Source organism: Montipora capricornis, chromosome 7 (assembly GCF_036669925.1).
Source record: "Montipora capricornis isolate CH-2021 chromosome 7, ASM3666992v2, whole genome shotgun sequence".
NCBI classification, from domain to species: domain Eukaryota; kingdom Metazoa; phylum Cnidaria; class Anthozoa; order Scleractinia; family Acroporidae; genus Montipora; species Montipora capricornis.
Window position 1 is genome coordinate 43,970,290 of NC_090889.1, and position 20,740 is coordinate 43,991,029.

The 20,740-nt window shown below is 40.4% G+C and overlaps 2 protein-coding genes across 2 annotated transcripts in view; one reads left to right on the forward strand and one right to left on the reverse strand.

Moving 5' to 3' along the window:
• LOC138057255 (large ribosomal subunit protein mL46-like) overlaps positions 1 to 6,618 on the forward strand; it is a 12,415-nt gene extending 5,797 nt beyond the window's left edge. The window contains exons 3-5 of the mRNA XM_068903296.1: positions 2,646 to 2,852; positions 4,395 to 4,502; positions 5,478 to 6,618. Coding sequence (XP_068759397.1) covers positions 2,646 to 2,852; positions 4,395 to 4,502; positions 5,478 to 5,621 — 459 coding nt within the window. The 3' untranslated portion in view covers positions 5,622 to 6,618. The remainder of the gene's footprint in view (positions 1 to 2,645; positions 2,853 to 4,394; positions 4,503 to 5,477) is intronic.
• The window catches only part of LOC138057252 (CXXC-type zinc finger protein 1-like), a 29,041-nt gene continuing 14,887 nt past the window's right edge, over positions 6,587 to 20,740 (reverse strand). The window contains exons 11-17 of the mRNA XM_068903294.1: positions 19,587 to 19,695; positions 14,029 to 14,124; positions 11,105 to 11,218; positions 8,724 to 8,767; positions 8,160 to 8,250; positions 7,460 to 7,612; positions 6,587 to 7,008 (exon numbers count right to left, since the gene is read on the reverse strand). Coding sequence (XP_068759395.1) covers positions 6,898 to 7,008; positions 7,460 to 7,612; positions 8,160 to 8,250; positions 8,724 to 8,767; positions 11,105 to 11,218; positions 14,029 to 14,124; positions 19,587 to 19,695 — 718 coding nt within the window. The 3' untranslated portion in view covers positions 6,587 to 6,897. The remainder of the gene's footprint in view (positions 7,009 to 7,459; positions 7,613 to 8,159; positions 8,251 to 8,723; positions 8,768 to 11,104; positions 11,219 to 14,028; positions 14,125 to 19,586; positions 19,696 to 20,740) is intronic.

Below are 20,740 nucleotides of genomic sequence, written 5' to 3' on the forward strand. Positions count from 1 at the left end.
ATATTACAGTGATTAAATCATTAGCGTTAGTCTCGAACGACACAGTGTCAACACCCAGCAGAACTAAAAACAAAATCTGTCAAAGGGTGGATGAGCTCCTAGGAGCCAACGGCCATCCACACCCGGAGAGGAGATGTGCACCACCGGGGTCCTTTGCCCTTTGAAACACAATGATGCTGGATCAACAGAGTATTCTCATACCGGATCGGTCGGAGCCCGGGTTAAAAATGGCCGCGTTTGCCTTAGTCATAGAGATATTGCAGGATATTTGCAACAACATTCTAAAAACGGGAATTTGGCCTGAAGACTGGACAACGTCAATCCTAATTCCAATCACAACGGCGTCGTTTAAGTGTGCTGATCACAGAACAATAAACGCTTAATGACTGGTCCCGAGGGAAACAGTTAATTTTGTTTCCCGAGAATCTCAATGTTTCCCTCGGCTGCGCCTCGGGACCCTCGGGACCAGTCATTAAGTGATTTGTTATATAGCACAAAAAGAAAAAACGAGCAATGGCAACAGCAACGGCGGTCGTCGGTCAACATTCGCGGGTAACAGTGCACTGTTACCCTCTGACGTCATAGATTTTGCACTGTTGCCCGCTCAGAGACTTTTGGCGGGAAACAGTTGTATTGTTAGATGTCGGGTGACCTTGAAGTAACCAATGAGAGCGCGCGCTGCTGGGGGAAAAAACTCAGCTATATAGCAATTGCACTTATCAGTCATGCAAGCAAAGTGATGTTGAAGATCCTTCAAAAGAGAATTGCACCAACTGTGGAGTCTCTGTGGCATGATTGCCAGGCAGGTTTTAGCGCGGGAAGGGGCGCAGCGGAGCAAGTAACCAATCTCAGAATATTGTGCGAAAAGAACATCGAACATGACTCAAAAGTATTCTTGAATTTCGTCGATTACGGAAAAGTATTTGATAGGGTATGGCATGATGCTATATGGGTAGTGCTGATGAATTATGGGATAGATGAGGACATTATGAAAACACTTGAGCAACTTTTTACGAAGTCAACAAGCACAGTGAGGGTCGGAGCGAAATTTAGCGAGATGTAGCGTTGGGGTGAGACAACGGTGTGTTTTGTCACCAAGTCTTTTCAATGTCTCTTTGGAGGAGATTGTAAGCAGATCAGTCGAAGAGTCCACAGGTGGCGTTTGTGTTCAAGGTCTACTGGTGAATAACCTTCGATTTGCTGATGACATTACTGTAATCACAAACAACAACAGTGATCAACAGGACCTTGGCAATAGATTGAACACAGAGTCGACGAGATTCGGAATGGAGATAAGTGCAGAGAAGAGTAAAACCCTTGTAGTAGGTAAAACACCTGAAACATTAAGATCACCTGTTAAGTTGTCTGGGAAGCAGTTGGAGCAAGCCAAACAATTTAAGTATTTGGGCTGTAATATGCCTGATACAGGTAGATCGACAAATGAAGTAAAGATGCGAGCAGCAATGGCCATCGTCTTTAATGGAAGTGGATAAATTGTGGAAAAGTCAAAAAAATAGCTTCGGGGTGAAACTGAGATTATTACGATCGATTGTGATTCCTGTTTTACTTTACGGATGCGAATCCTGTACATACAGCGAAGAGATTTTAAAGAAGTTCAATGCATTTGAATGTATGTGCTATAGAAGATTGCTGGGCATCTCTTGGAGGGACAGACGCACAAACGAGTCAGTGAAAGAACATGTGGAAGGCTTAGCTGGAGTACAGAAACCCCTAATCCAAATTGTGCAGGAAAGGAAAATGAAATTCTTCGGCCATGTCACGAGACAACCCAGTGAACTTAGGTTAGCTAACACCATCATGCATGGACGAGTCCCTGGAGACAGAGGGGGTGGTAGGCCACGGAGAAGTTGGGTGAAGGACATCTGTGAGTGGACACGCAGGAAGCCATCGCAAGCTATTAGACTTGCTGAGATAGGAGAATCAAGAATAATCCATAATGAGAGTGCGCCCACGGATCATGAGATATCTTTGACGTAAAAGAAGAAGAATATAATAATAATAATAATAATAATAATAATAATAATAATAATAATGATGATGATGATGATGATGATCGGCCATTCTTGGAACTGCTCACCTGTTGCGGAAAGTGTTGTCTCTCTAAGCAACGGGGAGTTACTGAGACACAATAAACATTACCCAGTAGAACACCCTACAACTAAAGAGAATCGACTAATAATAATAATAATAATAATAACAACAACAACAACAACAACAACAACAATAATAATAATATTGGGACAAAATAACATTTAAATATGATCTAATGCGCTAATACTGCTGACAACAACAATAATAATAATAATAATAATAATAATAATAATTATTGTTATTATTATAACAACAACAACAACAACAACAACAATAATAATAATACTGGGACAAAATAACATTTAAATATGATCTAATGCGCTAAGTGAATTGAAGTGAATTGTGGGATGTATTTGCTGGTAGTGCATTGCTAATGATCTCCAGCTCGGTTTACATTTGTTATTGTACCTGTGAAGTTGTTTGAAGGCCCGAAGGCCCTTGGTAACAGCCCTGAAAAATGTCTTTAAAGGCAATTTTGCGCCACTCAAAACTTTTGTCCATCGTACTTAACATGGTTGAGATATCTTTGTCAGGAATTTGAAGAAGAACAAGAAGAAGAATGGAAGGCATTTGTACCAGCAGCAAGGTACACAGAAGCAGATGAACTCAATGATCTGAGATCATTACAACGGAAGCTTCATGAAACTCTTGTGCTCTTGGTGAAGAAGCAAAAAGACTCTCAAAGTTGGGAACCACCGAGTGCAGAAGTTGTGGCAGACGGAAATGAAACACTTCAACAGGTACAAGCAGCATTAAGTTTGTGTTTTCTAGCCAAGATGAAAGCTCAGCAAATCAGGTCGCCATACTGAACGAGTTGGTGGAAGCTAAAACCCCCACTCACTTTGTCAATTATCCCGGATCTTCCACTAACTCCTTCAATAGGGCGGCGTAATTTGTCTGGCTCAGAATATCTTGCTAGGGAACACAACCTACTTCCTGCAAGCAGGTTGCGATACATGTAAGTATTACAATCTGTGTGTAATTCTCCGATGATTAACTAGTTTAGGAATAGGATCGAATGTCTTTTTGGTAAGTTTGATCTAGGAGGATTGTCACTAAAACAGGGCATGAAACAATAGGCATACCTTACTGTTAACTCCACGCTGTGCTGCAAACACTTCCTTCCTGGATAGTCGAGAGTGCAGGAACACCTTGAACTTTGCAGTCTGTTCCCCAACCTCGTTTCCAGGGTCTCTCTTTTCTGCCTCCTTTGTCGTTGAGGAGAAAGACAAACAACAAAGGAGGCAGAGAGTCCCTGGGAACGAGGTTGGTTGTTCCCTTGTCTCCCTTGAGTGGTACGACTTCTTGAATATGTTCCAAAGGCAAGGGAAGCTCTTCCAACTTGTCTATTAACGACGTGATCTCCCTGTCCGTCCACTTCCTTGATGTTTTCTTGATAGCGCGCAACAATGTTGCAAGATGTTGCCGTTTGAAATGTATAGCGTGCGTTTGGCCCGGCCTTCAGAAAAAGGAGGCAGTATTTAAACTTTTGGATGTAGCTTGGGCGCACTTAAAGACACATTTACTTGAAAAAGTAACGAACTATCTTATCAGGATCTGGGAATGGGGTTCTCATCCAACATCCCCGCTCCATTTTCCCGAAAATCCCGCATTCCATAGTTTTATCATCGCTCTCCCGAATCCCGTGTTAAAAAATACAAATTTCAGAAAAAGCTAATAAATGTAAGACAAAACATTGATCCTTTCGATTTATTTCACATTTAGACATGTTTAATCCCTTTGCAAAAAAAGGAAATATCTTTTCATACCTCAGTATGACGAAAGAGCAGGATATGGGAGGGTGATAAGTCGTCCTGTACGCGTGCGTACTGTCCTTGAAAGAAAGCTTACAGAAATAGCCTCCACCGCGTCTTGATTTGAAATTTCGGTCGTCACGATTCACGAATTCCCGACCAACAGATAAGCAGGCAAAAAAATCCCGCATTCTGTGCCCTACTTTTGGAGAACCTCGATTCCCGGGAAGCAGTAATATCTCATTTCCCGTTGCATTCTTGCGAATCCCGCGCCATATTTTGGTCGAATCCTGAAAATACCCTGATCCCGGTCCCTGTAAAGAGGAAGGCTATAACCTGCAATCAGGCTGTCTTTTCTTTAGACGCGCCCTCTCTGAAGGAAAGAACGCCTGATCGCAGCACAGGAAGGCTGACACTGCAAGGCCTTTGTACTCAAGGTTTTGCTGACTAAAAATTATGATGCCTCAATGGTAATTCAGGAGAAGTCTTAACACTCTGCACTTCTCTAAGTTTTTTGTTCCTTTACAGGTTGCGTCAATGTGCTTAACTCAAACTTGCGGTACAGACTTAAATGTTCAGTTCCTAAGCAACGCACCCATTGCTGTGGTAAAGAATTACAACAACAAATCAAACAAGGCAAGTTGAGCTTCATGCCTTTAAAAAAAGCACATGAAATGAACGATTTCGTAAAAATAATGGAGCACCTTTGACTTTAGCCCCAGAAAGGACTGGAACTTCCCAGGAATCACTAAGAGCTTATCATTGGTTTAATAGGCTACTGAGGCCCTGCCAGGAAGGAAGAAGGGGGGGGGGGGGGGTGTCCAGTGTCGCTTGTCTGAATATTAAAAGAGGTCTCGTGTCGGTCCTGACCTTTGCTGTCGGAAATTTAAAGGGAGGATGTAGTTTGTCGCGATTTCAGTTTAAGTGCTGTCGCTACTTTTTCGGCCATGTCGCTTGTCGGAATTTACCGTGGCAGAGCCTCGCTACTATCTTGGTTCCTAGCCAATCAGATTCATGTCGCTTTATCACCATTTTCCCCTCGGCTCGCTTGCGTGACCAAAGCGGGCGGTTCGACTGATTCAAAAGGGACTGTTAGCAGTCTAGATATACGGTCAACGAAAAAATCTCAAAAAAGGTCACCTTTGAAACCACAGGACACCCCATGATTATGAACTGCGTTCCCTTTCGTCGAACACAATTAAATAGACCTTATTCACGATAGCCGCCATGTTGTGAGGGGGCAAAGAACACAAGTTTGAGAGGTTATAACGAACATCTTAGCCGCACAGATGACTTGTTTCACGTTCATTCAATGTTTATCACCTAAGGAGTAAAATAGAATGCTTACACAAGTTACTTCGATGTTTTTTTAGCGAAAATTGAGCAGATAACGAAGTAGAAAGTCAAAATGTCGGAGGCAATCAAAAGATATAAAATTATTGTAAAATGTACTTTTAGCAATGTTAATTCAATATTTCGACGAGCCGATTTTCTGCAATTTGCCTTTATTCCAATGTTTGCCCCCCAGCATAACACGTGGATAATTTGCATGACAATTTGAAAACCAACATGGCGGCTTTCTTCGTTTGAGAATTTATTCGTATTTTCCAGGTGTTTTTCTACAAAGTGAATTATGCAACAGGCTATGTGAGACTGAGTGAAGATTACAGCGATCACATTTGGGTCACAAAGGAGGAAATGGAGGATTTTGTCGACCCTGAATACTACAAGACATTAAGACGATTTTTATCCTGAATAGTATTTCACGAGATATGTCACAGTTCAGTGAACACGGCTCGCTTCATCAGGTGTCACCGACTCCAAGACGCGAGTTGAACGACCTGGGATGCTGTGACTGGTGAAAATAGGTCCTGTCCTGTAGCAGATGGGCATGGCGAGCTGCGGCATCAAACCCCCACCCCCTCCCTCGAAAATTCGTTGATGTAAAAAACAATGACTTGGTCTGAAAAGCCCTCTTAGCGTTCCAACAAATTATTATTATTGTCATCAAAGAGCAGGTCAAAGCGACTGACCAAATGTCCCCCAGGGTTCCCCTCCAATGTTTCACAACATTTGTCATCTTTCTCCTGATTCAGAGCCGTTTTTGCTAGAGTCCGATACTAACGACAACTGAGCAAGGAACAAACCCAGTGAAAACAGAAATTTCATTGACGACACGTGTAATCACGCATGCGCAGCGAAGCGATTTTTTCCAGTTTAAAACGAGCCGAAAACACTTACACAAACTTACAATAAATTGAACATACAACGTAAGTTTAGTATTTGGTTCACAGCGTTTGATAATCTAAAAAAAACTGGTTTAAAGAATGTTTTTGTGTTGTGAGATTTGTGATTATGTTGTCATTGATGCGTTTCTCATTCTGTTTTGTCTTCTGCAAGACAAATATGTACTGCGGAAAGGGGCATTTTCAGATTTTTTATCAATGCAGTCACGAACGTTACTTAATGTTTTCATTCTCACAAATAGTATCATGGATTTCTTTGTTCGGTGGTCATGGGATTTGGTATTATATCAAGTTCACACTTGTTACGCTGATAATATCCTACATTCTCAATACCCGTTAACTTCTGGGGGTTTTAAGCAGTAACGAAAGGAAAGCCTGAAAAATTCAGCCTTGAACGGAATTTGAACATATCGGTGCAGTGTTGAAAATTTCAGGCCTTAGCGGTTAAACGTCAAGAACAAATCAAGGGCAATGTGAAAAAAAATAAAACGATTTATTCTTATCTATTTACAAGTGTTGATAACCAACAAATAGCGTCCTCCCTGAAGTTGCCAGTTTTATAGGTCTTCTCTCTTGTAGGTCCCATCTCGATCAATATGTTGCAAGTCACGTGGTCCCAGTGTTTCGGTGACGTTTGCAAACACGTAAATGGAGTATGAGAAAAGCCTTGTAGGAACGAGGGAAACGTCAAACAGCAAGACTAAACTCGTTTTCGAGGTTCCCTTTCACTTTGTAAGTACGCAAAAGAGTGGGCGCTGATCCAGAAGGGTGCGATAGCCTGGTAACTAATCGTGACAAACTGTCCGATGAAGCAAAAGTCCCAGTACTCCTCCTCTTTGCGCCGCTCTAAATCTTAAAGATCTTTCTTGTTCAAAAGCCTCTTCGAGTTTAAGCCACTGGAAAAAAAAAACAAGCCACAAAGGCAAGGTCAGCTAATAGGCGATTGGTTTCATTTACAATATTAAAAAAAGAAAAAAATTTCAGACATATCCGTCTCGAAAAAGAAGATCTTATTCACGTTTTCCTTATCAATCCAGCAAATATAAGACCATTTTCCTGCCACGATTATGTTTGTTCTTGTGCAGGAGACTGCAAATATTTACCAAAACCTTGCTCTTGGGGTCCCAAAGTGAGGGTGCTTTTAAGACTATTTAACCCAATCTCCCACCTAATAATGTATAAGTCTACAATGGTAACTGAAGCTTGTGAATGTAGGATGTCAAGATTTCATTTCATTATGATCGAGATGTCACGCGCGAGTACCCCTTCCTCTCGCAAAATTTAACAATTAAAGAGCTTCTTCGAAGAAAATAAAACACCAGCTACTAATAGGGTGCAAACACAAACCTGTTGAATTCTCTGTAAGTCAATCTCAGCTCGTCGCAGTTTTTCCCAGCAGTAATGTTTTACACATTTCCTCTTTGAAGCGCGACAAAAATCTCCAGTTTCTTCAAACACGTTCCAAACAACTGGACAGCCACACACGTCCGAAGCGGAAATCTTTCAAAAACAAGCAGACAAAGCGTTTTCAATCGCAGAGTAAGACACAGAAAAAGATCTTTCCATTAAGCGAGAGAACACGCGGTCCACGCGCAGCAAAATTAGAACGTGCGAGGGAAACTTGGCACAAGCGGGAATGCTGTTTTAAACCCAGGCACAGGAGAGATGTCCAGGTTTGAGTCCAAGTTGGGGACGATTTATGCGAAAAATTGCAATTTTTGCAGCTGCGTGCAAACCTGGATATATAGGCGAGGCACAGAATGAGTTTATCAATAGGCCATTTCCGAGTTCACGTCTGCCTCCATTTCAAAGCGAGTCTAAGTGCGAAGTTTTTGTGATGGTAATTAGTTCTACTTTACATATGAAAGCAAACTAATTATCATAAGAAAAACTTCGCACTTAGTAGATCGCTTTGAAGAGGAGGCAGACATGAACTCGGAAATGGCCTATTCAAACTCATTTTTGTGTTCACTTTCCCACCGACGCAGCACCACAGTTTCGGAACTAAACTGACCGCTCTGAAAAAAAGACGAGTCAGTCGCGTTACCTTTGGTTCCTTGGTGTGTTCCGGACACAAAACCCGGAGTCTTTTACAGTAAATCTTTTGCTGAGAGTTGTAATAGTCACAGAACAGGTTTCTGAGGAAAAATGATCATGCACTCAAGTTAAATAGGTGACTAAAATGTACTATAACTTGAAGTGAAAATGGAATTTCACAAAGAACTGCATATTTCAATAAACTACTTTTACTAATAGACCTAATCGGCCAACTCAACGTTGTACCCAATTCAAACCCTTTGGGAATAAAACATTATCATGCAAATACAATACACAAAGAATCTTAGTTCCGGGAGATTTGAATTGGGTACAACATAGACCGAATGCATAAATGGCGGCCAAAAATGTATTCTTTTATGTGCCAATTAGACTCACTAGCCTCGCTCTCAAGCAACATTTCTTTTGTATTTTGTAGATGCAAACGAGGCTAGTGAGTCTAATTAGCACATAAACAAAAGAATGCTTTTTTGGCCGCCATTTATGCATTCGATTTATTGAGTTAGCCGATTAGGTCTATGCAAGTAAGTTAAACAAAAAACACATCGAACCTTACCCTGCGCTTTTATAGATGGAACCAAAAGTTGTTAAGCTTTCATTCTGGAAGAGAAACGCAGTAACAAAATTGCTTTACCAACTGAGCTATGATGCCCTATTTTGGGGCAAATTTATACTCGTGAAAGAGTGGTAATGAAGCAGTCAAAGGCTTGCACGCATCTGTTTGATGGACTAAACCGACGATTTCTCTCTAAGAAGAGGCTACGGCTAGCCTACACTTTGTTTGAAGGAATTTTAACCCAATTCCTTTGAAATCCACAGTATTTCAGTGGTTTTTTACGAAACAATATCTTGGTCAATATCTAGTTCAATTCCCTAGTCCGAAGTCTTAAGTCCACATTCCGTGACGCAACAATCTGGTTAAGTGCGAACGTTGTTCACATTAAAAGTGCTCCTAGCCCTTCAACTTGTTATGGTTTTGGTAGATTTTCATATCTTTCAAGAACTCATTTTCGCAAAAAAATTTTTCAAAAAAACCGAATCCTGATTTTCTTACGAGCGCTTGAAGTTACTGAAATTTGTAATTTTTGCGCGCTATAAGCTCCGCTGGACAAATTATTGTCTCGTGGGCTCATTAGGAACGAGCCAGTGTGAAGCGTCCGATATTTGACACATTCCTAGTTTTGACGTAAGAAAAGGACATTCCAGCAACTCAAGCTTGCACAATGTCCTTTTCTTATGTCACGCTGGATAAATAGACACATTTGGCCGAGTGGGGGACTAATGTGAACGATAGGTGAAAAAGTGGTCGCGACTGCCTTCACTTTTAGCGCTCGTAAAAAAGTCAGGATTCAATATTTTAAAAAAAAATTCCCGAAAATGGCTTCCTGAAAGATATGAAAATCTACCAAAAAAAACAACTTGAAGGCTTAGGGGCACTTTAAATTGTTGTTAACGGCGTTGACTCTAATCAAAACCAGTAAACAGATGCTTTACAAATTTCTACGATGGTAATTTAAAATATTTAATAGTTTTTCTCAACAATATCGGGAGAACTTTATAAAATTATGTAATTAGCCTGATAAGATATGTTACAGAGTGCTACAATAACCGGATATTGCATTGCGTGCAAAAGAAAACACAAAACTCGTTTCCGGTCTCTATAAAAATGTTGTTTCTGTTCAGGTCTTGGAGAACCTTTTGGCTCAGTTGTTTATCGGCGGAGCAGGGAATTCTAGTCTTGACCTGTGGAATATGACCTGTGTTTCAGACCGAACCGACTCTCGAAATATCAAAGGAAAATGAGAATACGCCAGCTGAAATTGAACAAGTTTTTTTATGACTCCTCTGAAACACTTAAGGAGGCTCGAAATAGTTTCTCAATTTTTCAAACAAATAAACATATTCTGTCCTTTGATACAGTTAGGGTAATCATATCAGGACGAAATTTGGCCAGGGTATTAAGTACCCATCGTAGATTTCTCACATTATATTTTGCTCCAAAATAACGTTACCATGGCAACGATATTAGGCATTTCTTTGAGCCTTAAAATCAACATATGTTGTCTTTTTTGAAGAAACGGGACGGTGAAATTTTCCCATTCAGCGTCACCAGGAAATGTTAGAAATACTCTCTAAAATACTTAAAATTCAACAAAATCTGTAGGCCAGTTTTTCGGGAAAATCAGTTTTTTTGAAATGTGGCTGTAACTTTTTTTTTCACCTACAGATTTTTTTTAAATTTGAAAGACAAACGGTTTAAATTAATCTAAGTTAACATGCAAAAAATGAAAAAAATTTACCGTCCGGAAGCAGAGATATAAACGAGTAAAGTTGCAAAATCAGGAAAAATGAGGGGGTTACAAGATCAGCATTTACGCATGCGTCACCCACTCACTCGAGTCCACGCGTGAGTGGAGCTACAGGCCAACACAAACGGATTTAAGTGACCATTAAGCCTTTTGTGTAGAAGTTTCGTAGTTTTCGTGAATAGGAGTTGTCTATTTATATTCCTTATATACAGGAATTAGGAGAAAGGTGAGCGAAATTGGCGGTATTTGTTTATTTCTCGTGATCCATTTGAATCATTAGCTGACGCGAGCAGCTTACGAATTGCGTGTGTGTGGCTTACGCGCGCGCGCTCAGCTGAAAACCCTTTCGAGCCTCCTTAAATAGTTAATTTTTATATTTAGAACAACGGTTCTTTGTGTTGCAGGGGAGACGAGAGAAAAGCACTGAAATCATTTTTACCATAATAATTCTCTCTTTTATTCTTTCATCAGTGCAATCAAATTTTTTATAAATTTGTTTACTCAGGGGTGTTTTTAGTTATAAGGATAACCGGGCTCGAAACTCCCTTTTCATATTTATCTACATCTAAATTTCTAATTGAATTTGTGTAAATGTATATCTTGATGTGAACAGATTGGTATGATGTACCTTCATATAGCACTTCTCCATGTGTCGTAGAGCTACTTTAGGAACCAATGGCAACCCGCAAGTAATACAATGGATCTGAAGATCCGTCTCAGTTTCTACATCAGTTTCTTGAGTCTGCGAAAACGAATAGTTAGCAATTATCGTTGAATATCGCCGTCTTTCTCGACCTCACTACAAATGTTCTCAATAATGAATCACATTTCTGAACACTACCAAGTTCATCCCATCCAAACTGATTTAGCGAAACGTGACCTCGAGATGCCGGTGCGACGCTCTAACCAAGTAAGCTATAAAGCCACTGATGTTGGAAGCTGGTCATTTGTGGATTTAAGTGTTCCGGTGATGAATGAATCAATAGAGACCTTTAGCAACGAATTTGTCGGGCAATACCACGAACCGCGAACCTCGGGAAACCACGTGATCTTGTCCTTGCCGTCACGTTTGCAGTCTGCGGTTCGAGTTTCAACATCAAGACACCGTTCTTGCGGTAAGTGATGTACGGTAGCGTTTTATAGCCAGGACTAACCGGTATATCCCGAAAACTTCGGTGCTAAAGGTCTCTAATGAACGAAATGATATATAAAATGAATCATATTGAACTGCAGATATGAAATCAAGTGAAGCTATTGCTGCGTAGAGAAGCCTGAAAATTCAGGACTTCAATGAGGTTTGAAACCGTGACCTCGCGATGCCGGTGGGACGCTCTAGCCAACTGAGCTATGAAGCCACTTGATTTCATATCCGCAGTTCAATATATTATGCATCTCATATACCATTACGTTCATTGATAAAAATAACGCTAATATAACCTTTGCCCTAACCTTATTGTTAGACACCGGTGGGCTTACATGTTATTACTTGCATTTCTAGGCATGATACACCGTGATGCCCCAATTAACAAAAAGTAAATGTGAATTGGCCGAAATGGAATGAAAGTTAGAAAGATCATTGACGTTACATAATCAACTTTAGCAACTGGAAGCAAGCCTGAAAAAATCCAGGCTTGAACAGGGTTCGAACCCATGACATTGCAATTGCGCAACACTGCATTGTTTGTTTGTGATTTATTTGTTAGAGCATGTTGAAGTTTTGGAAGCAATTTCTACCAGGTTCCCTTTCATGACTTGTTATCAAAAATGGAACACCCTTTTTGAATCCAATTATGTCCAGAAATGCAGGTAAAGACTGTAATAAGATGCACAGCCATGCTTTCTACCTGCTTCTGTTGGATTAGATGTTACACTTCAGGCCTCAGTTGTTCAAACGATGGGATAGCGCTATCCACCGGATAAATCACTAACCAGTGGATAACTACAATACATACTTACATACTTTATTGACCGTTCCCCATAGGGGCTTTTCAGGGCCAATGAAACACAACGAAACGACAGAACAGAACAACAACAACTGTTAAGAATCCCAGCTGGCTGGAGGCAAACCAGTTGGCTATTTACAAGTGCGGCTGGGAAGTTGAATCTGGGACTACCAGGATCAAATTCAACGAGGGTCAGAGCGGGATCTCCGGATCAGTCAGGACTCCATCCCCAATTCTTCTCGACTAGTGTGTGGGTTCTTTAACGTTCCACAGGGAACTTCATGATATGTTTATCATATCATATGTTTATTTATCCCCGGATTTTAGAGTTGTGAGACGGGGCCTACGGTTTATAGTCCTTATCCGAGAAGACTTGAAAGTCTAACCATTTGCAGATGTCATTACAAAGGCAGCACTTACTCCTCAGTTATTTTAAGATCCTGAGTACTGATCTGGCCGGGGTTCGAACCCGCGACCTCTCGCATGACAGCCCGATGCTCAACCAAGTGAGCCACCGGTGTGCGGTGAACATTGCACTGCACCACCTTTAATTTGTACAATGACCAAGTAGTGGGCAACACGTATGTCACCTGAATCTGGTTTAATGGCCTCCCTCGCGTCTCCCGTAACTTACTTGTAGAGAATCTAGATTAGAAATCCAAAGGATTATAGGTTGCACTCCTACTTGTAACGCTCAGGTTTTTCCAAGTTAACGCCCGAGTTACCAAGTATACCCCTGCGTCTATTACCCAGGAGTAAGAATCTGGTATCGGGTTTGTCCCATTAGCGTCAGAAAAGTGTCCATTTTTAAACCAATTTTGTCGAGAAAATCAACAATAGACCAAACATTGTACCTAATTCAAATCTCCCAGGGTTAAAATTCTTTGTGTATTGTGTTTGCATTATAAGGTAGCATTCACATTTAAATGATATGGATATACTTGGAACAAAACGTTTTATTCCCAAAGGGTTTGTTGAGTTAGCCGATTTGGTCTATTGCTTACTTTCCCGCAAAACTTGGTTTAAAAATAGATACTTTTCTGACGCTGATAGGGACTGGGCCAATCCTTTGATTGCACTCACGTGATAAGACGGCCATGTTGGTGCCAAAATAATAAAATGATGAAGCCCAAGTTTTGCATAATGATAGAGTCAAATTCTCAAAAGACTTTTTCGCTAGTGTTCTCTCCACCGTGACGTCAGCTGCCATGACGTCAGCTGCAATCAACAAATTTGGGTAAATCTTAGAGCGGTTTTCAATTGAGTGTCGAAAGTTATTAGAAAATTGCCTTGATTTTGCATTACTTCACTCAGTGATTGGTTCAAAGTTCTCGCGCCACTTTTTCAACCAATCTGAAGTGAAACCAAAACCAAGCGTGGCTCGCGCGTGCACATTTTCCCGGGCTTTGTCAGTCGGCTACGTGTAATTACTACGAGTTTTGATTGGTCTACCGGATTGTCTCCGCCCCTCTTTCATTGGCCAACGTAATTACTTTGGTTTTGCGACACTAGATTGAAACTCGCTCTACTTTCGGGTGATAGACTCTTGGTATACCTGATTAATATATGACTTCATGAGAAACTATCAACAGGGAAAAATATAACCCACCTCTGTTTCTTCAATTGCAGCATTTTTAGTTTTTTCTACGAAAGCATCGAGCTCATTGCTGAGCCTGTCAAGTTCTAGCAGCTTGTTTTGAGCTTCCTGCAAGAAACACAACATTAATTTATGTAATATAGTTACACGTATTAACCCAATTTAGTAACTGTGATGTAGTTATATATCATGCAAATTAATTTCTGACAACGAATAATACAGCAAATTACTCATTCCAAATATGTTATCGTTTTTGTCTAAGATTCCTTGCATAATTCTCACAAGCCGACAAAGCAGTCATTCTTAAAACAATAGTGACATCAATAGCCTAATTGAAAATGTTACACAAATGACTGCACATAGCCTTCAATTTTGATTTAGCCTTCTTGTTTTCCTTGAACGTAACATTACATTGCAAAGGCTTTTTTGTTTATAGCAGCGACCTTTCGAGCGGAGAACGAGGACGACTTCGAGCAGGAAGTTCCCGTACTGAACATGCGCATAAGGTTTGGAGGCCGACATTTTTCGAAGTGCGCGTGCTCAGAAGGAAAAACTCGTACTCGTAGTCGTAGTCGTCCTCGTCCACCAATCTAAAGATCCCTATAATAACAAATCCGATCCAACCAACGCGTCAACCAATGCGCTGGCCAACAGATTACCGATCCGTGATATGAACTTCACAGATTGCTGATGACTGATGTGTTGGCAGAAAGTCGACCAACAGTGGACCAACAAAGGAACGATAGCGGACCGACAGTGGACCAACAGTGGACCGACAGTGGACCAACATTGGACCAACAGTGGACCGATAGTGGGTTGACTGTCGGTCGAATGTCGACCAAGGCATTGGTGAAAGCAATGGTTGAATCGGACTCGTTCTCAAAACCGTTTTTGAAGGACAAAATTCAAAACAAGCTCGCCATTTACTCGTGGATTTAAGGTCAACGGCTATCAAACAAACATTTTTTTTGAAAATTCTGCATGATGTAAGGAATTATACAGATTTCTGAGGGTTTTATAGCCCATTTTATAGTTGTGTGCTTAATTACTTGGCCTATGAATGAAAGTGAGGCTAGACTTGACCTTGTTTCGATACAAACCTCAATGGTTTTTTAAATGTAAATCAGTTCCAACTAATTAGCATGAGAGCAAATCGTTAACATAAGAAAAGCTAGCAGTCTGTATCATGAGAGGGTGAACTCCAGCCTCACTTTCATTTAAAGGTCAGGTAACTAAGCACATATGACTAAAACCCCATTTACACGACAGGAAAAAACGGCAAGGCAAGGATGAAAATTGGCAAGGGTAACTTTTACTCTAGGCAAGGCAAGGGTAAATTGTGTAGTGTAAACCGGCAAAGGATGCCTTACCGTACCAATTTAATTTTCGGTTTTGGGACCACGTTTAGAGGTTGACCCGTTTTTGAAGAAATCGGTAAGGCAAGGACGAAAACTGGCACCTTGCCCGTTTTAAAGAAGTGTAAACGTTCCCGCTTGCCTAGAAGCCAATTTCTGATCAATCTGCGTATGTTACAGCTCCACAACGCAGTTGTAGTAGATTCAAAATGGCGGAGAAAGGGAAGTGGACTGACGAGGAGGTAGGAAAGTTAATGGACTTTTGGGCTGAGGAAACTATTCAATTTTCCTTGGATAATGCTAAAACTCCGAAGGAGAAAATGTCAGTGTACAAGACTCTACAAATGCAACTTGAGCAACAAGGTAGGAAACCTAGTTTTATACGACATTCACGGATCAATCAGTGTCAATATTTCTGAGAATTGTTTATAGGAAATGAAATACTTGTAAAAGACAGCGTCTCTTCTATTTTCAATAGGCGTCAAATGTGATGTAAAGGCGATTATAAGCAAAATACAGAAACTTCGTCAAAAGTATAAACAGGAGAAAAATAAAACAAAGAAGAGTGGGAGAGCTCGAGAGCGAAAATGGAAATTCTTCAATAAAATGGACGGCATAATGGGTCACAGGGCTAACATTTCGCCACCTCTGGTCCTTGATTCAAGTACTGACCAGACTGAGGAAGGCAACATGTCATATTCGGAAGATGTCATTATGCACCATTTTGCTTTATCTAAAATTTATATTAAACTGTTGATTGGCCATGGGTATGTGCAGGGTGCACATAGACCATCATGTGAAAGGAGTAAGAGGTTCCGCACTTGCTTCGAAGGAGTAAGGATACTGTGGTGATGTACTTTTGTGTAATGATTTCGTAGTTATGAGTGATGCTGAAAGTGATGGTGCTGTCGCAGATGGAGGAGCTACCCCTCCTGTACAAATGGATTCACTTACTGGGGGTCCATCCGAATCATGTTCATCCACTACTCCAACTACAGGTTCGAAGCCAGTCATAAATAAGGTACCCAGTGGGAAAGCATTACCAAAAAGCTGCAGCACCAAAAGGACTAATTTGGAGAGATCTCTTGAGCTTCTCTGTGACAAGATGATAACCTCGGCAGCTTCAGAAATGGACAGGTGCTGAACTTTGAAATTCACTATGTTCAAGCAAGCACAGTGTTGTTGAAAAGTGTTTGCCTTTGCTGAGCACTTATTATTCCTTACCACAAAGAATGTAAGAAATTCATTGATGTTATTACCAACATTTCAAACGCCATACGATCCTGTCAAAGTGGCATAATAATAGCAACTCAGCTGAGATCATAGCAGTCTACTGTTTGCCTTGAAACTTGCAAAATTATTTCTTTGGAGTGTCAGATTTTGAGATAATACAAACTGTGGTTGTGAAGCTACAGTCAGGATTCTCAAGATCTGAGTTCTGTGAAGTCCTGCCTATGATATCAGTGCAATGTGCGCTTAGTTAGTTTTGACTAAATTATGAGATATATCTTCATATTGTTACATAATGGTCTTACAGAGCCTAAGAAATATGACACATTTGCACAATTTCATACAACTCATGTGTGTGGTCATCAGTCGTTGAAACATTGTATCCAAAGAGGTTGTTTTTTGCTCCAAAGATTTTTCAAGATTGAAGAAGAACGGCACAAGCGGGAAATGGCATTACAGATAGAGGCCGAGAGGCGACGAGAGGAAAGGCAACACGAGTCAGCAGTTCTTCAACTCTTAACACGCAATGCATATATGCCTACGACAAGCATGCAGTCATCAGCTGGACCTGTGGTATACAGTCCAACTGGGTATGATGATCCAGGCCAACGTGATAGTAGATTGTTTGGATGGGGCTATGGGACCATGGGTGGAGTAGTAGACGAAAGTGCGCGTTCATATTCGTCATCAGAGTCCAGCTACATACCGTTGTAATGAAAGGCTTTTTTTGCAAGTCATACAGTCACGTTTTGTTAAGTCTTTTACGTTCGAAATAGTCAAGGTAACTGCAAGTGTTTTAATATTAATTTTAAAAAGTTGTTTTACTTTGTATTTAACATTTGAAAAAAAGGTTCTCCACGCGATACTCGAAACCTTAGTTATTACGCGCTTTACCAAACGAAATCCAGGTAATCCTTGACAGTTCATGAACACAAGTCTTTTCTTCGTGAAAAAACTGACATTTTTAGATTCAACATATGTACACTGAGGAAACTAAATTATAGACATCAAGAACGGCATTATTGAGTAGCTTCATAAGAGTAATAAGCCTTCATCTGATTATTTTTCTCCTGTTTTCTTATGTTGTGTTTAACATTTAATTTCATTGCTAACAACGTAACTGACGGTTTCAATAAAGCTTCATTGACTGTTGTGTATATTTGACAGTTCAAGTTTTCTTCCAAGTTGCTAGGAATGTGTGCCCCTTTCGTAACAAACAATTTTTCAGTACACCAAATTTTTGGTACCATAAATTTCCATTACATTAGGCATACAGGTTGTGACCCTGTTCCAATGTTCTCACCATCTTGAGATATAAAAATGGTCTTAAATGCTGAGCGAATGTCTGTGGCATCGTCTCTTCCTTCAAGCTCATTTGGAGGTGACTGAGGCTGAAGAAGTGCAGTTGTTCCATCCATCCAGTCTTCCAAGAATTCATTTTTTTGTAATTCACACATGTTGTGAAGAACACAGGATGCAGCAGTTAAGTTGACTACTCCACGTACCTCCATATCTATCCTCCTGGAAAATCTGCGAAAGCGACCCTTCCATCGCTCGAAAGTGTTTTCGACTGTCATGCGCGCTCTGCTCAATCTGTAATTAAACACCCTTTGGCTCTGGGGAGTGTTCGGGTTTTCAGGATATGCCTTCAAAAGCCAAGACAGCAATGGATAAGCAGGGTCACCGAGTATGACAATCGGAACATCTTGATCCCCAATCCTTTCTCTAATATCTGGGAACAATGTTTTGTTGTTCCCTTTCTCATAGACACTAGAATTTGACAAGATGCGAGCGTCGTGAACACTACCTGGCCATCCAATGACAACATCCCTAAAAAGGTAGTTACAGTCTACCACAGCCTGCATGACAACACTGTGGTAACCTTTTCTGTTTACATAGTCGGTGTGGTCCTCCTTTGGTGCAATAATAGGGATATGTGTCCCATCAATAGCCCCAGCACACATTGGGAAACCCCATTTTTCTCTGTAAGTCTCAAGGATAGATTTCAGCTCGTCATTCTTTGGAATGTAAATTAATCTTCCCTGCAGACTTTTAATAATGGCACAAGACACATCTTTGATGGAATTACAAAGGAATGCCTTTGATACTCCAAAGAGGTTTGCAATCGTTCGGTACTCGGACGTAGAGGCGAGGTAGTAGAGTATCATTGCTAACTTCTTCCTCGCTGGAACGGCTTTTCGCATTGGAGTGTCATGTGTTGCTCTTTCATGTTCGATTTCACCAAGAATAAACGTAAACGTATTTTTTGTGACACGAAAATTCTCATACCACTGCTCTTGAGTAAAGGTACTGTCAGCCATTCTAAACCAGTCATCTGACTTAGGATTCATCCAGATGTTTCGTTCCCTTGGAGGGTTAATTAGTGTTGACATCGCGAGCATGAAAAGAAACATTTTTTTCCTACGGCAGCCACGGTATCTCATTAAACTCTCTTTCCTCTTCAGTTCCTCACTTTTCTGTTTCTTTATTTCACGTTGTCGTCGTTTCTCTTCAGCCTCGTTTTTTTTCCTTAGCAAGGAGTTAACGAACATCAACAAGCTCGATGCCATCTTTAATTTGCAAAGTGCGCATGCTCTGTTATAACGTTAAGCCTTGCCTGGAGCAAAATAGCCTTGCCCAAAACAACCTTAGCGAGGATAAAAAGATGCATGTGTAAACAATCCTTGCCTTACCAAAATGTTAGCTACCCTTGCCAATTTTCATCCTTGCCTTGCCGTTTTTTCCTGTCGTGTAAATGGGGTTTAAGAAAAGGTCTATTCAACTAGACAAACACTCCTCGGTTTGCAGGATTCTAAATGTTATGCACAGCTTGATCCCATAATATTAAATTGTCAACTACAAACATGAAATTAAGAATATCTCAATAATTCTTATCTTTAAGCCACGTAAGTGTTTTCTTCTTCATTTTCAATGATCACACAGAATTTTATGTGACACATCTACATTATATTACATTACAAATACCTGCTTCTTTTTTGCTAATTCCTTCTGAGTTTCCTCAGCCTTGGCATCAGCATAACTTGGTGTATTTTTCCACTCTGACATTCGTTGAGGCAAAATCACCTGTATACGTCTAAACAGAAACAAAAGCATTTTCTCACCTCTTTAATCCCTTAAAAAAACGTTGGTGCCACTATCTACACCGTATATGTACGGGGCATTTCAATTAAAAATTACCTCGAACCTCAATTATTTTATAAAAGTGACATTTCAGCACCATAACAAAACTCATCCAGTTTTTTATATAGGTAGGTCGTTGAGATATGTACTGTGTAAAGATGTGCAATTATGCTGACATTATAACACTTGTATCTTAGATGAAGGTACTGAGGTGTTTTGGGGTTAACGAAACAGATGCACCAAACGGGTTAAAAAGGATGTTTTAAACGGATGAATAAAACGTATTTCGATAAAGAAGATGGAAGAATGAAAAGGCAAAACGGATGAATAAAACGTTTGATTTCGATAAAGAAGATGAAAGAATGAAACGGGTAAAACGTTTGAATACGATAAATGAGCTCCAACCAATTCTTTCGAAAAAGGGGCTAACACTTGAAAGGTCAGCCATCCAATATTTTTACAATGGTAATTTGACCTTTGTTTACTTGTCTGATAAAACCGAACAAGCATAATGAACAGAGGGCAAGAACATCTCGAAAGCCCAAATCACCACCCAAGGGAATAAACAATACACTTCCCAAAGTAGCTAAAAATGATTTGTACTCTATATCTGGGCTAGCACATTTTATATATCGAATAGAGGGTTCAGTAGAAAACTTGCCAAGAGAGCTCGAACAATGGCAACAGTGGAGAGGGGAATGCGGAAAAACTTGCGAACTACACTCAAAGCCGGCCCGGTTTGCTTGAAGCATAGGAAGTGCTGACCGGTGTTACATTAATACCGTGGAAACCTTTAAGTTTTGATACCTTTTAACCAACCGCCAGTGCTAATCAGGCTTCCAGCAACTGGCCCCCTGGCTTTACGTGAAATAAACTTGTGAAACTGCTTGAATCTTGGAAGCAACTATTTCAAAAAGCCAATGGGATTTATTTGTTTTTCAGATTCTTACACATGCTAATCGTTTGTGATAGTTTTACTTTCCACTTGACTTCAACTA